This window comes from Ruditapes philippinarum, unplaced genomic scaffold (genome assembly GCF_026571515.1).
Source record: "Ruditapes philippinarum isolate M1 unplaced genomic scaffold, ASM2657151v2 ctg551_1_1_1_1, whole genome shotgun sequence".
NCBI classification, from domain to species: Eukaryota; Metazoa; Mollusca; class Bivalvia; order Venerida; family Veneridae; genus Ruditapes; species Ruditapes philippinarum.
This window is the reverse complement of record NW_026855869.1, coordinates 369,014-387,017: the sequence shown is the minus strand read 5'-3', so window position 1 is coordinate 387,017 and position 18,004 is coordinate 369,014. Positions and strand designations below refer to the sequence as shown.

At 32.8% G+C, this 18,004-nt stretch overlaps 1 protein-coding gene across 1 annotated transcript in view; it reads left to right on the top strand.

Annotated features, from left to right (window-relative positions):
* Positions 1–18,004, top strand: part of LOC132744664 (phosphatidylinositide phosphatase SAC2-like) — a 92,924-nt gene that overhangs the window by 16,997 nt on the left and 57,923 nt on the right. Inside the window, exons 3-6 of the mRNA XM_060733425.1 lie at positions 2,820–2,956; positions 11,169–11,300; positions 12,225–12,269; positions 15,131–15,328. Coding sequence (XP_060589408.1) covers positions 2,820–2,956; positions 11,169–11,300; positions 12,225–12,269; positions 15,131–15,328 — 512 coding nt within the window. The remainder of the gene's footprint in view (positions 1–2,819; positions 2,957–11,168; positions 11,301–12,224; positions 12,270–15,130; positions 15,329–18,004) is intronic.

Sequence of the window (18,004 nt, the reverse complement as noted above, 5' to 3'; positions counted from 1 at the left end):
TCCTATAGACTTTTTCTTGGAGAATTGCCTTGGCTGTCTTAAATGTGTTTTAAGTAGCATATACATTTAGTGGCATGTAACCTTAAGTTAAACCTAACAGATACAAGAATATTGTTCCAGACTGTCTTTTATGTTTCATTACAGTTTCCTTGGAACAATTTAACTTACTTTACTATTCCTGCTTTCCATGCTAAACAGATTAACTTTATGAGAGTTTGAATGCCTTTCTTTGAATTACAGGAGGTTAAGTTCTAGAAATATCAGTACAATTGATGGATAGGGCATGACATGTGATTTCACATTTTAGTTGGTATTGAGATTCCGCAACTCAGTGACAACATGTTGCTTAAGTTAAGGAAAAGCTCGTAAAGAAATGTGATAATTCTAAAACAAACTCTGAGACTATTTTTGGCTGGAATTTGTGTTTACTTTTGTTCATAAGATTGAATTTATCAATCAAATTCCAGTTACAAAAGTGTACCTATTTTTGTACTGGTTGTTATCTCAGGCTAAATATTACTATTTTTATAGAAACTTTCTTGAAGAATGGAAAAAAAACAGCAGATTTTAATAATGTGTTGAATTCTTGCTGTTGTTTAATGTAATGTTCTGTGAAGATGTAAATAATTAATACATTGACTTTCAGCATAAATATTCTAATGATCGAATGTCCTAACTTGATAAGATTGTGGGTCTCTGTAGTGGTCAAGATCATTGACTTCAAATAACTCACTTTTACCACTCATGGATGTAATTTCAATGTCGGTTGGGATTCTTTAATGTGAGGAAGCTATCCAGTTAGCTTATATAAGATCAGTAGTTCTACTCAGGTAATTGCTTGTACCTGAATAATGTATGCATGGGCTGAGCTGCACATTTGAGGTCTTTTTAAACCTGTAGGAACTGGAAAGTTGCCATGAGACATGTACAGTGTTGATGTTACTTAAAACCCAAATAAAATTAAAATATGAAAAAGATTCATTGAAAACTATGATTTTAGTAAACTTGATTTGTACACCTATGCACCACAAAAAAGGTATCTACAAACTTTTTTGCATTGGTCAGAATGACAATTTGTTATGTAACATCTCACATACCCTCTTTACATTGTAAAGAACTTGAAGTATCCAAAATGACACAAAAATACAGAATGATATGAAAATCAAAATGAAATACTGGGTGACATTTTTGACTGCCACCACACAGGTCTGCTGTAAAATATATATTCTCTAAATGATGCTCTCATTGTCACGTTTGTGTGATATTTTATATAATTACATATTAGGTATGTCCCTACAAATTGGCCTTGAATAATTTACACCCCCTACACACTTTTCAATCTGGTATCTCCAACTAAAATAAATTTGTCCTAAAGCAACAAGAGATTCAAAGTTTTTTTTTTAATTCATGAAATTGGTAAATATTATTTGATTGAAAGACACAGAACTTTAAAGATAATGTGAATATTTGAAAATTCTCTGTTTTGACTACATTTATGTTTTAAAAAAATTAACCATTTTATTTTTTAACCAGGTTTTCCGAAGGAAAAAACTGGTTATTAGATTGAGGTATGTCGGCGGGCGGGCGGTCGGGCGGGCGGGCGGACGGGCGGGCGGGCGGGCGTAAACAATTTCTTCTGTGCGCAACTCCTCCTACATTTCTCAACGGATTTTGACCAAACTTTCACAGAAGCTTTGTCATCAAGTGCCCTGGCGCATATTGTCGGGGTTTTGCGATTATATAATATTTGACCTAATTATGGCCCTTTGTTTTTTTTTCCTTATATAAAATATATAGTGAACAATTTATTCTGTGCGCAACTCCTCCTACATTTCTCAACGGATTTTGACCAAACTTTCTCAGAAGCTTTGTCATCAAGTGCCCTGACACATATTGCCAGGGTTTTGCAATTGGTATATATTTGACCTAATTATGGCCCTTTGTTTTTTTTCCTTATATAGAATATATAGTGAACAATTTCTTCTGTGCGCAACTCCTCCTACATTTCTCAACGGATTTTGACCAAACTTTCTTAGAAGCTTTGTTATCAAGTGCCTGACACATATTGTCGGGGTTTTGTGATTGGATAATATTTGACCGAATTATGGCCCTTTGTATATTTTTTCCTTATACAGAATATATAGAGAACAATTTCTTCTGTGCTCAACTCCTCCTACATTTCTCAACGGATTTTGACCAAACTTTCTTAGAAGCTTTGTTTTCAAGTGCCTGGCACATATTGTCGGGGTTTTGTGATTGGATAATATTTGACCGAATTATGGCCCTTTGTATATTTTTTCCTTATACAGAATATATAGTGAACAATTTCTACAGTGCGCAACTTCTCCTACATTTCTCAATGGATTTTTACCAAACTTTCACAGAAGCTTTGTCATCAAGTGCCCTGGCGCTCACTAAATTCCCATGTTTCTTCCAAGACATCATTCAAGTATTTTTTTAAAATTGTGAACATACTTTTCTTGATATCGCACAAAACACCACACGCCAATATTGTTGACAAAAGAAAATGACAAGAGACGCAAAAATGCAAAAATTAAGCAAAAATAAAGTACTGTTTACCTTTCTAAAACATTCGGGAAAAAAAGGCGAATAGACAACATAAAATTTCTCAATCATTTTTGTTTGAGGAATATTAAAAAAGCCATAATTCCTCCTAAAAGTTCAATTAAAAACAAATGCCCCTTCATGACAAAGCTTCTGTGAAATATTTTGCTGAAAACCTGGTTGCATCGCATTGCGATGTTCCTTGTTTTTATTATAAATCATGCACGTTTGACCATTGTTCTTAAATTTTGCAGAGTCTGAGTGGAAGTTATTGTTGATCAGCAAACAGACATGTGTTGGCAAGCTGGAAGGTGAACATGATGTATTTCAGATTAACAAGATCACTGTCCTGTCATTATCAGACACGGAACCTGCCGAGGTTGATCTTGATGTAAGTTTGACGATGAAGTGTCACGCACTCCTTGACCTTTGTTCCACTTGTACTCCTTAATTGTTTTACCATCTTAAAAGGTTTATACTTAGGTAAACTTGTAAAATATACTATAAAAATTCAACAACTGTACTACTGCTACATGTTTCAGATTGTATCTGTATTCTTTTAGCTATACATGGAAAAAGATTTTGTTTAATATATAACACATTCATTAATAAAACATGTAGCTTTCAACCTTAAATATTGTACGAAATGTGTCATTGTTCATACCCCATATCAAAAACACTACGACTTAAGCAGAATGATTATTTGAGTGCAAAAGCTGTCTGAAGAAACATTAAGCATTTTCAGAATTCATTTAAGACTGTATAAATATGAGTAGAATTGACATAAAGAGATAAATAAAATGATAGACATTAAGTTTTAGACTGACACATGCTCTATCAGAGAGTATATTGTAAGTTTATAGACAGTTTATTACCAGTCTGTCAACAATAATATAAGATATTAGCATGATTCATGATGGTATTATATGAACTGATAGCCCTGTGGAGACACATTTTCAACTTTAATAGAAAAGAAAATGATGAACAACATACTTTAAAGAGTTTAGCATGTCTGTGAGATTTTCAGGTTTGTCTTGGGACAGTGTAAAATGCTACAAGTTGAGAACAATTGCCAAAAGTCAGAGTAACCTTGACATTTGACCTACAAATCACTAAGTAACCTTGACATTTGACCTTCAAACCACCATGCATTGTGCTGTATACATGTAGTTAAAATTTTAGATTGTTTACACTCTAGAGGTCATATATATGTATGTTTGTCCTAATTATGTTGCCCCATCTATTAAGAAAAAGTACATTATTTTACAGATGTTGTATTTGGGGTCAGTAGGTCAAATGTCATGGTTATCTAGAACTGTTCTCAACTAACAGCATTTGACTTGAAGGCTTTAAACTTTGTGTGGTAGTTGTATTTATATAAGTTAAAGGCCTGTATTGTTTTTGGGGTCAGAAGATCAGAGGTCAAGGTCACAATCACCTTGGTGATGGTCCATGCTGTTTCCATTCTTATTTCTAACTACACAGCAAGTGAACTCAAAAGAGGTTACAAACTAAGGAAATTTTTATAAAATTAATTATTTTCAGAATAACAATACATGCACAACTTGTTGATTCATTTAGTATTTAAGAAATGAAATTTGGTCATATGTTTACTTGGTAAAAATTGGTCGGACCTTAATGTAGTATGGCCAAATTAAAATACAATGTATATGCCATCTTGCATCAAAAGAATTTGAGAAAACAAGATTTTATTAAAAGAACTCTGCATACTGATTTTAACATTTTTTTGCACTCAGAAATTTCTATTTAATTGCTTAATTTCCAACCTTGAAAAGCATGCTTATATAACATTTCATGTAAACAATTGGTTTTATTTGATTATTTGGGAAATAATTTTACCACCTTATTATCTCTGTTGGAATCATTATTTCTCTTGAATTCCCACACGACTAGATTATTTGTATGATGCTTTCATTAAAAGTGACACAATAAAAAAACTGAAACTCTTATTTGGAAACAAATACACTTCCATTTTCATGCAGTGTTATAAAAATGTCAAGAAAGGAAAACAAATTACGCTGAATTATCAGAATAAAAAAGAAAGATAACAATCTCTTTTTGAGTAGCAGAAAATAATACTCAGAAATAACAGAAATAGGAAGGTTTTTTTCCAATGATTTAAGGTGTTTATTTGTCTGTATTTTTAGGCGTTTTTTAGGCGAAATGCAACACATTTTTGGTCATATCTTGGGGGTTAGTCCACCGAAGAAAAATATATTCACTTGGACCATTGTGATTGCCAAAATAAAAATCACACAATTTTTTTTAATAGTTTGTTTGACAGAGTGAACACCAGGTGCTTTTAGTGAGTTGTAAAGCTACAAGTAAAATGTTTACAAGTGAAATATAATTTAATTTTACATGTACATGTAACAGGAAGAATTTTTTATTTTATTTCATTTTTTCAGTTTTTGTTGTTGTTATTTTGCCCTAAATAACGTTAACAACTCTCTTTCAGGAATGCTATAATGTAAATGTTGAAGAAAAAAAGTCACATGTACAATTTAAAATTAAGTGTGTAAATTTGTATGTGCTTCCAGAAAACATATACAATTAATTAACTTTGCAATTAAGAGTACATTGTATTACTGCAGAAAGATCTGTTTATTAATGATTCATGCTTTTTAAATATAAGTAGGTATAGTAATGATTTAGTGAAATTATCAAAATATATTTCACTGTGACATTTCGGTGATTTACTGAAAGGCATGTTATCAAATAAAGAGTGGTGGTGTGGTAGAGAATAAGTTATCTAAGGATTGGTGACTGCGTGGGTTCAAACCCTGTCAAAGGCCACCACATCAACAGATGTTTTACAACCATCAAATGCAGATATTGCCACCAACACCCCACTCGTTAAGAATCTGGAATCAATTCCCACCAATGTCACCTTGGATGTATCTATTTCCTCCATCAGTGCCACCTCACCAAGTTTAAATTACAAAGATCAGTCAAAACATGATAACTTCTCGATTACAAATCCACATAATCATTGGTTCCTTAAAAAAGGATTAAAACTCATGCATCTTAACATTCATTATTTGTTTCCTAAATTCGATGAAATCAAGATACTTTTACATGAACACAAAGAAATTGATATTTTTGGCATCTGTGAAACATTTTTAAATGAAAGTTTTAGTGACGAAGAATTCAAAATAAATGGCTACCAGTTCTTTCGGAGAGATCGACAATCAAATGGTGGAGGTATTGTGGTATTTGTGAAAGAAAACTACCCTTGTATTAGGCGTGAAGATCTGGAAAACACCAATATGGAAATCATTTTACTGGAAATTAAACCATTTAATCAAAAACCATTTATTCTTGGATATGTGTATAGACCACCATCATCCCTGTCATCTTGGAACTCTATGTATGAAGATACCCTGGAAAAATTAATTTGTGAAGACAAGGAACTGTTGATAATGGGAGACTTTAATATTGATTTTAAAACTGAAAATTCATTGAAATCAAACTGGTTAAAACTAAATGACAGTTACAATCTTTGCCAAATGGTTGAACATCCAACTAGAATTACTCAAACATCATCAACAATTATTGATCATATGTATACAAATATTCCATGTAACATAAAGAAAATTACTATCCCCAACATATCCCTAAGTGATCACTTACCAGTATGTATAACAAGAAAAACATCTAAAAGTTCTGATGGACCAATGCATAAAACAATCTCTTATAGAAATACAAAGAAGTTTAACCAAGGAGAATTTTTACAACAATTAAAATGTCAACCTTGGAGCACCTTGCAAATATACGATGATCCAAATGATGCACTAGACTATTTTTCTAACTTATTTTTAAATACACTTAATCAACATGCTCCACTAAAAACTAAACGTGTAAAACATACAAGTCAACCAGACTGGTTAACTACAGATGTAAAATATGCAATAAATCAAAGAGATTATTTTAAAAGTAAAGGTAACTTTGAACAGTACAAGATCTGGAGAAATAAAGTAAAGGCACCTGTACGAAAATTCTGAGCCAATTCTGTACAGACTCTGTACCAACTCTGGTTGTTATAGAGGCAGATTTTCATTTTTCTGTACAGAGTTGACACCGACACAGAATTGGACACAGAATCGGCCTAGGAAATAGGTGATTTTCTGTGCAGAATAAAACAGAATCAAAAATTTTTCTGTACAGAAAAATTTTCACACAGATATTTTGCTCTTAGATATTTTTACAAGACAGAATTTCAATACTTGGAAAAAAAATGAGGCAGAATTTACATAGACACACAGAATTTTAACACTTAGATGAATCTTGAGACAGAATTTACTTTTCTAGCCAGAATTTCACTCTGAGTTAATCTCAGAGTAGTAGATAGATATTCTGTAATATCAGGTGTAACCCCCATGTAACCCCTGTTGGTCAATTCAAATCTCTCAGGCTGCCACACGAGGTTTTATTACACAAAGTGTCTTCACATTGGCAAAGATTAATATGTTTTGTTTAGTTTATTTTTCTAATGATAAGTTAACAAGTTAGTTGTTGTGAAGAGCAATCATGTAGAGACTTGAAATTCTCAGATTTAGGGGCCAAAGAGGAATTATGATGGAATTATAATCAAAACCAGAGGTAAGATTTTGCAATGTTTTCTTTGAATTTTTCTTTGAATTATTTGGTTATACCTTCCACTGTAAATAAAAGAAATTATTTATACATCTTTTAATAGTCTATGAATTATCTATATTAGTTAAATTTACTCTGATTTGAGAAAGACCACTATGGTCTAATGAGTATAAAATTAATGCACTGAAGTCAAAGCTGGGCCAGTGAAATTATTAGTTCATAAATTGCTTTTTGATCAGTTGATAGGTCAAGATCTATTTTTTTTTAATTTCTTGCTCTATTATGCAATAAATAGTTTAGCTTTTTGTTTTGCTATTCTATAATTCAATTCATTTAGTTTAAATTAATCAATTCAAAACTCCCGGAAATTGTGTAGAATGTATGACCAGCAACGGTTGCTATGGTCAGTGCTTATCAGCAATTCTATTTTTAGAATATTGGCCACTTGTAAATCTCTCCTATTTTAAGTTATGTTGCAATTTACATGACTGTGTAGATTTGTAACACAAGCAACACAAGCGTTGGTCAGGGATGATATATGGTCAGGGATGATATATGTAAACAGTTTTATTAGTCAGTGACTTTGTTGTTACTTGGTGCAAAAAAACTTAAGGTATATAGGGATACAATTTTAACTGTTTTGTATACACATTGAAATATTTTACAAATTTTGTATATCATTTAATAATAGAATGAACATAATTAAAATTCCTTTTTTTTTACTCTAGATTATGTCAGGATGTGTGGTGCAAAGACAGAGACAAGCCAATTCCTGATGACAGCGCCCTCAACAAGGCTATTACTCATTGGATAGACTACTCCAGGAAAGAAATGAATAAAAATTGTTAATTAAAATTAATAAATGAGAAATGTTCAAAAGGAAAATTGATTTTGTTTTTAGCCAAAAAAACGAAAATCTGTACAGAATATTTTCTGTACAGATTTTTTTCTGTGCAGAATTCCCTTTCAGATATTTCCTATGGACAGGGTTAATTCTGTACAGAATATGAAGAAGCCCAGATTTTTTTCTGCCCAGATTTTTTTTCTGCCCAGATTTTTTTTTTCTGCCCAGATTTTTTTCTGCCCAGAAAATAATCGGCTTAATTTAAATATTTCAGAAAAAATCTGTACAGATTTCGTTCTTTATCCTTATTGCTAAAATCTATTAATAGAATTCTGGTTCAACTTTGTATCATTTGACCAGATTTTTTTCTGTACAGACTCTGTACAGAGTTTTCTAAATAAAGTCTGTACAGATTCTGTCTGCATTCTGCCCAGACTTTTTCGTACAGGCACTTATCAAAACATCAAAAAAATCTTTTTTTACAGAAAAAATAAATAACAATAGGAAAAATGATCCAAAAACCCTATGGAAAAATCTTAAAGATTTATCAGGTACATCTGTAATACATCCAACTAATTTCATCAATGACGATCAAGGCAACCCTATTTCAGATCCAGTCCAAACAGCTAATACTTTTAATGACTATTTTATTAACATATTTCAGTGTATGCAACACACACTCCCAGAAATTAATGACAGCCAAGAAAATTCAAACTTTTCTTCTAAATTTGAAATACCACTTCTAACTAAAGAGTTTGTTCAAAAAGAGTTACTAAATCTTGATGAAAGCAAGTCTACAGGTCTGGACGGACTTGGGCCTAAATACCTAAAAATGTCAGCTGACATCATAGCGAATTCAATTACATATATTATGAACTTAAGCATTTCTAATGATATATTTCCAAACCAATTTAAGATTGCAAAAGTTACACCTATATTTAAAAAAGGTTCTAAAAGTGACAAATGCAACTACAGACCAATCTCAATCCTTCCAATACTAACCAAAATCATTGAACGCCATGTCTCTAATAACCTCAAAGACTTTCTAGAATCTAACAACTTAGTCTATAACTATCAGTCTGGCTTTAGAAAAGATCACTCCTGTGAAACTGCCTTACTTTCAATAGTAGATAGGTGGATAAATGCTATTAATGATGGAAAAGTTGTTGGAACACTGTTTCTCGACCTTTCAAAGGCGTTCGACCTAGTAGATCACTCTATTCTTATTCAAAAACTACAAACACTTAATATTAGCAATAAAACAATACTGTGGTTTAAGTCCTACCTACAGGATAGGCTTCAAAAGGTATCTATATCTGGGAAACTATCAGAACCAGGACATATTAAATCAGGAGTTCCCCAAGGATCTGTACTTGGTCCACTTTTATTTCTAATATATATTAATGATCTTCCGAAGGAGCTAAAAGAAATTTTTACAGATATATTTGCTGATGATACAACTATCTCTGCAGTTGGAACAACTTATCTGGAAGTACAAACTAAATTACAAACTGCATTAGATAATGTAAATTTTTGGTGTCAAATGAACTCTATGTCACTAAATGCAAAGAAATCAAAGGCAATGGCAATTTGTCCATCAAACAAAACAGACTCCAAATTATTAAACATGCTACATTTAGACAATAATTTAATAGAATGTTCCAACTCTGAGAAACTTCTCGGTGTCCAAGTTGACAGCAAATTAAACTGGAAAAACCATATTAATCATGTGTTAAAAAAGTGCAATTCCAAATTGTACCTACTGCAAAGAATTAAATATTTCATAGACATTCCCATTAGAAAACTATTTTTTAACTCCTACATACTACCTCACTTAGACTATTGTTGCTCTATCTGGGGAAATTGTAATTTGGAGCAAATACAATCCATAGTTCGATTCCAAAAACGAGCAGCTAGGATTATACTAGATCAACCATATGATGCCCCGGCTGAAGATCTATTCATTTTATTAAACTGGATGAAATTCCCAGACCGAGTCAAATATAAACAAGCAATTATGGTATATAAATCAATTAACAATATTTGCCCCGAGTACTTAAAACAAAAATTTACATTCAATCATACTATTCATTCTCGCACCCTACGTTCAACAGATTCAAAACTTAACATATACCAACCAAAACCAAAAGTAGAATTTTTCAGAAAAAGTTTTAACTATTCAGGGTCAAAAATCTGGAATGAAATACCAATCAGCATACGCTCTGCACAATCACTTCAAAACTTCAAACATAAATACATAGAAAATTGGAAAAAGACAAATGAAATATAAAATTGTAAGAAAAACACTGCTCTTGTTGAAATATTGTTACATTGTATTGTCAAAGGTTTATTTGTAATTTTGAAATGCCTTGTTTCACTGTATATTTTTTGTGCACTTTATATTATTATATAATTGTTTGTCATTTTCTATTGCAATATCAAAATAATTATGTTAATGTTTCTGCAAAATATTTCATGTTATTCACAACTATATGATTGTAAATATGTACATTTTATGAGGCCCACAGGGTAGATTGCCTTTGTTGCAACTGTGTAGCCTCTTTAAATAAAGACTTTATTATTATTATTATTATTATTATTATAAAGGCAAGCTGTTGTTTCCTTGAGCACAAAACTTTACATTCATTGCTTAATACTGGTTGGTTCCAGGAATGGATTTGAGAGTGTTTTAATAAGCTTATAGCTTCCAACAAAATCAAACTAAAAAAAATTTGGAGGGGGGAGGGGGGGGGGGGAGCGTCCATTGCGGGAGTGGTTAAGGTTGTTGACTTCAAATCACTTGCCCCTCACCGCTTAGGAAGCTATCCAGCTGGCTTACGGAACGTCGGTGGTTCTACTCAGGTGCCCGTTCGTGCCTGAAATAATGCACGGAATGGCACCTGAGATCTTCCTCCACCAGTAAAGCTGGAACGTCGCGATATGACCTATACTGTGTCAATGTGACGTAAACACCAAACCCCCCCCCCCAAAAAAAAAAAAAAAAAAAAAAAAAAAAAAAAAATTGTATAAACTAAATTATGTGCTCTATAATCAGTTATTATGTTATATTTTGTAGCTTTGTAATCAGGTATTATGTTATATTTTGTAGCTTTGTAATCAGTTATTATGTTATATTTTGTAGCTTTGTAAGATGCATCACTTTGGAATTCGTCAGACAGATCGTATCACACAAAATGCCGACGGTCAAGGGAAGTCACTCCAGAAGACTTGGAACACGATCAAATCTGCTGCTGAGAATGTAAAACCTAAGAAGGTTAATTAATCCTCTGTATCTTTTAACTTATTCCAATGACTCGTATCAGATGAGAAAAAAGTTCCTTACAAACTGCACTAAAACTTTTTTTTTACCAATTTAACAAGCTTAGATGTTACATGTTTGGCCACAAATGGTCATTTATCCATCCATTAGCAGTTATCAAGTTATATTGTATAATGAAAGTCAAATCCTTGATATATTTGTGATTGAGCTTTTACTGTCAGGAACATATTGTCACCTTAGTGCAGTAACGGGTTAACTCCTATTAAATTACATTAGAGTTAATCCAGTACTGCACTAAGGTGAAGATATGAGAGATCCTCCCCCTCTATAATGTTTCAGTCAATGGTAGACACCTTTGTTAAACCACTGACCTTCAGCAAGATTTAAAAGCCCTGTAAAACTCACAAGTGGTGTCATGTCAGAGACCTCAACAACTCACTCAGTCTTAGTGTTTCTACACCTATGTTATATTTTTACAATGAATGCTTTTTTAAAGTTTGACAAACATGTGAAAGTGTGCACTTTTTGTTTTCATAGACTGTTTGTGAGTGCTGAGTTAAATGTGAAAAAATTTGTCCAAATTTTAAATAGTAGTTCTAGTGGAAAATAAAGGTGTTGTTCCATCTAATACATGTTGACTTCCATACATATATCATATAATGCTGACAGCATAGAAATAGAAATGCAATTTTTTTTATTCATAAATATTCCAACAAGTGATGATTTATGGAGGTATAAATAACAACTTTTATACATTTTTTTCACCAAGTAGTGATTGATTTATATACCACAGAGACCTAGGGGTGGGAATGAATACAAACTCATTACTGTCAATATATTACTATTATAGATTCCTGTATCTTTCTTATTACTGTAAATATATAATAATTGTAGATTCAAGTGTCTATGTCATTTCAGAAAGTGGTCAAAGACAAAGAAAAGTTTGAGAGACGAATATTAGAGGTATTTAATTAGATATATTGATGTAATTATTAAACTTCAACCTGCAGACGGCAGCAGATTTTATCCATGCAAACCAGTGCAGACCAAGATAAGTTGACATATCTGTACCTGCCTGATCATGGTCTGCACTGGTTGCTATTCACTAAGACGATGAATGATTTTGTACAGATTGGAAGATTGATGAGTCAATTTTAGGTAGTTTGTGGGGTGAATTGATGAAATAGGATTTGTCTTGAAGCCACTAATATTTTAAAGTATTTATTTCAACATTCGTTTGAGATTGTGAGAACACTCCTCAGCCTGTTCCTGAAGTCCATTAAAGAGATTTGAGCCGTGTCATGACAAAACCAACATAATGGGTTTGCGACCAGCATGGATCCAGACCAGCCTGCGAATCCGTGCAGTCTGATCAGGAGCCATGCTGTTCGCTTACAAACTCTATAACAAGTAGAGAAACCGATAGCGAACAACATGGATCCTGATCAGACTGCGCAGATGCGCAGGCTGGTCAGGATCCATGCTGGTCGCAAATGCATTATGTTGGTTTTTTCATGACATGGCTCAAATTTTCAGTCGGAGACTACTCAGATTTGACAGACTACACATGTAAAGCTTAGACATGTTCTATGCTGGCGGCATTGGTGTTGTTAATGAGACTAACAGTTTTTCTTACTGAGGCTTGATCTTCTTTTAAAGAGACGATTACAATCTATTGAGCATTGGTAATCTATCATCTGTACTCTATAGCTTACACTAGAAGAAATATAAAAGACAAGTTTTTGATTCCTCAAATATTTGAACTGGATTTAGAGGCAGACACCAAAACTACTAAAATAAAGAAAAAGAGAGTCCCTAAAGAAAGCCCAACACATCAAAATTGAAATGTTGCAGGCTTAGTTTAATTGACAATGGATGGAAGTGGTAATTACAAGTTACTGTCCACGTCCCCTTGCATCTGCTAAAGCAGGATTCAACATTTATTAACATGAACTGGTAAAATTTTGAATTTTGAAACATCCACAGATGTGTTCATATGAACCATAGCCCTTTTCTGTTTAGTTCAGTTTATGAATAGCTGTTTATGATTATTACTTGTTTTATTTTTTGTATAACATAAAATGTGATTGATTAGGACTAAATACAATAATGTAAGTGTCGAAAAAAAAAAATACCAAGGTTAACAGTGGATGTCAAACAACAGTACTTTATTGAACATGACTAGCAACATTTGCATTCCTTTGCTAGAGAAACTTTAACAATTTTATGCAGCTTTTATGGTAGCACAAGTTCATGTTAGTTCTATTACAAATTATTTTCTTATTTTGAGGTGGCATTTAAATTCAATTAACAAATTAAAATACATCATTAAATAGTTGTTAAAATTCTCTTGGAAAGGTCATGAATGCTATATATATCATATACGCCATTCTGGTTTAAATATTCCGTTTCTGAAACAACACTGTATTTTATGCTGCAAATAATCAGGGAAATATAATCTAATCATATTGTTTTTTGTAGTTCATAGTTTTTGTTTTTGAATTAATTTCAAATTTGTATACACATAACCAGTTACATTATACATTTATGAGTTCTATATTTTAGAGTTTAGAGAATAGTACAAATGTCAAATGACATTCAAAAACCATTCCCTTCTATAGCAGGGGCTGTTTATAAGAGTCTGCCTTAGGGAATCTCTTTCAAATCATGCAGTTTTCCTCTAAAATTCGGTTTATGTTATTTTTCCTTCTCTTTTTGCAGAAACACTGTTAGTTTTCCCAAAAATTTAAGGAGAAGTCTGCTTCTCATACCTGAAATATTCCTCTAGGATTATTTTTTCAACTTACTTATCCATGACCACATAATGTTAACTCTTTAGTTTTTTTGAAGTAAATGATTCAGATGAACTTGTCCGTCTTTTGATCTGGACAAAACCATTCATCATTTTCATGGAAAATTTCAAAATATGTACTGACTGAATAATGAACAGTGCAGACCGTGATCAGACATTGATCTGCACTGGTTGTTTGGATAGCTTCTGTTGTGGCAAGCAAGGCTTAGAGATAATTTGATCATTTTTGTATCAAAACCTCCCTTTACTTACAATGGACAGTTCTGAATTCAAATCTGAATATGTCCATTTTACAAATTAAACAATCTTATGGTAAAGTATGTAATTGATACAAATAATTCTAGGGGTGTCCATGGCCAAGTGGTTAAGTTATTGACTTCAAACCACTTGCCTTTCTCTGCTGTGGGGTTGAATCCCGACAGTGACTATGGATTCTTTCATGTGAGGAAGCTATCCAACTAGCTTATGAAATGTTGGTGGTTCTACTTAGGTACCTGTTTATAAATGAAATAATGCAATGAGGGGAACCTGAGGTCTTTCACCTCAAGAACATCAGATCTGGAAAGTCCCCATATGACCTATACTGTATTGATGGACATAAAACCCGACCAAACAAATAATTCTATATATAATATTACATGACTCATAAGAAATCTAAATGATGAAGTAATAACTGTATGAATAATGCATTATATATTAAGGGATTATGAATACCAAGTGTATTACTTAAGATGTGTAAGGTCCATTTGTGCTCAAAGTTTGAATATGAAAATTAATCATTGCATGTTTAGGCACGGGTGATAGATTAACATTTGTCATATAATTAAAGTAGAGGGGTGTCCATGGCCGAGTGGTAAAGTTTGTTGACTTCAAACCACTTGCCCCTAACTGCTGTGGGTGCAAATCCCACCAGGGACTTAAGATTCTTTCATGTGAGGTAGTATCCATCTAGCTTATTGAACATTGGTGGTACTGAAATTACACATGTTAAAGCAATTTATTTGTTTATCAGGAGCTGATCAAGATGTACAATGAAAGTAACACTTTCTATTACTGTAAGACACATGATCTGACCAATACAATACAGCGTCAGTCCTCGTCAAGTTACGATAGTACCCTGCAACTGTGGCAGAGATGTGATAGACGATTCTTCTGGAATCTTCACATGGTGAAGGAACTGACAGATCTAACACAGCAAGATAATGATACGGTAAGATAACTAGAGTTTTAATTTTGTCTGTATGTTCTTAATTGTTTTTAGGTTGTTTCCCTTGTCCATCCATCCTGCTGTCATGATGTCCAGCTGTCATGGTGTCCAGACTGGCCTTGGTTAATATTGTTTGTATTATGTTCATGCTGGTGTACCTCCATACTGCTGACATAGGCATGTCTTTATTTGTAACTGCTAAACTTGTAAACTGGTGAAATTAATTTGCCCAGCTTTCAATTAGGAATAAAATGGAATAGACCGCTATAAATTATATGAAAATTACTAAGAAAAAATAAGAGCTACCACAAGTATAGAACCTGGTCAAACTGGCTTGGCTGTATACTAATGGCAATGACTCCCTTCTAGTTCCAGCAGGTTAATGGTAAAACTTATTTATGCCCTCAAACTTGATTACTAGGTTAGAGATGTATGCAAGGATGGTAAAAAGATAAAACATTACTGCTGGTTCCATGCAAGACAGAAGTCGAGCTTTTTTTGTAATTGAGAGTCCTACCTTAAAATCAGACTTTGTCTGACCAGCTGTTCACTGTTTTGGATAATTTCATATGAGAAACAATCAGAGAAATTCTTTCAAATCAAACTCCATTTTGTAATGATAAAAAAGCAATTCCCCATAATTGTTACTTGACTTATACACCTATATTCAGTACTAGTTGTCTCCCTTAGATACCAAAACAGTCAAGTTCTCAATGAACATGAGTGCCATGTTGCATCTTTTTACTTCATTACAAAACTTGATGTTTCTCTATGGCAATCTTGCAATCTTTTCGTTATCAACACCATAAAATGTCAGTTATGTTCAGGAAAAGGCAAAACTTTATTGTCACATAAAGGCTGTTTTTTGTTGTACTATCTATTGCATTTAATCATCAGCCTTAGTTAAACCTGTCACAACTTCAAGCATTGTGAATTTTTGTTCATTATCCAAATAATGTATTTTTTTGTTAATGTCAGTTTGTTTATTGCCGGAAGTTATTTGATTTGTCTGGTATAGAATTGATGAAGAAAATAAATAAGAAAAAAATAAACAAACAAAGAAAGAGAGTCATCGTGAATTTCCAGGCGTAGTACATTAAATTGAAAGATACTACTGGTATTTTATTGTATAGACATTTTTAGCTCGACTATTCGAAGAATATGAGAGCTATTGTAGTCGCCCCGGCGTCGGCGTCAGTGTCCGCGTCGGCGTCTGCGTTGGTTAAAGTTTTTTGTAAAGTCAAATATCTCAATTATTGCTTGAGATATTCAATTGAAACTTACAATACTTATTTATAGTAACAAGGTACATCAGATTGACAAGTTGGATAACTCTACCTACAATATTGACAGAATTATGCGCCTTTTTAACTTAGAAATTTTGGTTAAAGTTTTTTGTAAAGACAAATATCTCAATTATTGCTTGAGATATTCAATTGAAACTTACAATACTTATTTATAGTAACAATGTACATCAGATTGACAAGTTGGATAACTCTGCCTACAATATTGACAGAATTATGCCCCTTTGAAACTTAGAAATTTTGGTTAAAGTTTTTTTGTAAAGTCAAATATCTTAATTATTGCTTGAGATATTCAATTGAAATTTACAATACTTTTTAGCTCGACTATTCGATAAGAATAAGTAGAGCTATTGCAGTCACCCGAGCGTCGGCGTCGGCGTAACCACTTATGTTAAAGTTTTTGTAATAGTTCAAATATTTTCAAAGTCCATTGACATATGGCTTTGAAACTTTGCACACTTGTTCACCATCATGACCCCAACCTGTAGACAGGAGGAGGTAACTCTATCAAGCATTTTGACAGAATTATGCCCCTTTTTCGACTTAGAATTTACGTTAAAGTTTTTGTAATAGTGCAAATATTTTCAAAGTCCATTGACATATGGCTTTGAAACTTTGCACACTTATTCAACATCATGACCCCAACCTGTAAACAGGAGGAGGTAACTCTATCAAGCATTTTGACAGAATTATGCCCCTTTTTCGACTTAGAATTTATGTTAAAGTTTTTGTAATAGTTCAAATATTTTCAAAGTCCATTGACATATGGCTTTGAAACTTTGCCACATTGTTCACCATCATGACCCCAACCTGTAGACAGGAGGAGGTAACTCTATCAAAGCATTTTGACAGAATTATGCCCCTTTTTCGACTTAGAATTTAACGTTAAAGTTTTTGTAATAGTTCAAATATTTTCAAAGTCCATTGACATATGGCTTTGAAACTTTGCACACTTGTTCAACATCATGACCCCAACCTGTTAACAGGAGGAGGTAACTCTATCAAGCATTTTGACAGAATTATGCCCCTTTTTCGACTTAGAATTTATGTTAAAGTTTTTGTAATAGTTCAAATATTTTCAAAGTCCATTGACATATGGCTTTGAAACTTTGCACACTTGTTCAACATCATGACCCCAACCTGTAAACAGGAGGAGGTAACTCTATCAAGCATTTTGACAGAATTATGCCCCTTTTTCGACTTAGAATTTATGTTAAAGTTTTTGTAATAGTTCAAATATTTTCAAAGTCCATTGACATATGGCTTTGAAACTTTGCACACTTGTTCACCATCATGACCCCAACCTGTTAACAGGAAGAGGTAACTGTATCAAGCATTTTTTTTACTATCAAGCACTAAGAATAGTCGAGCGTTG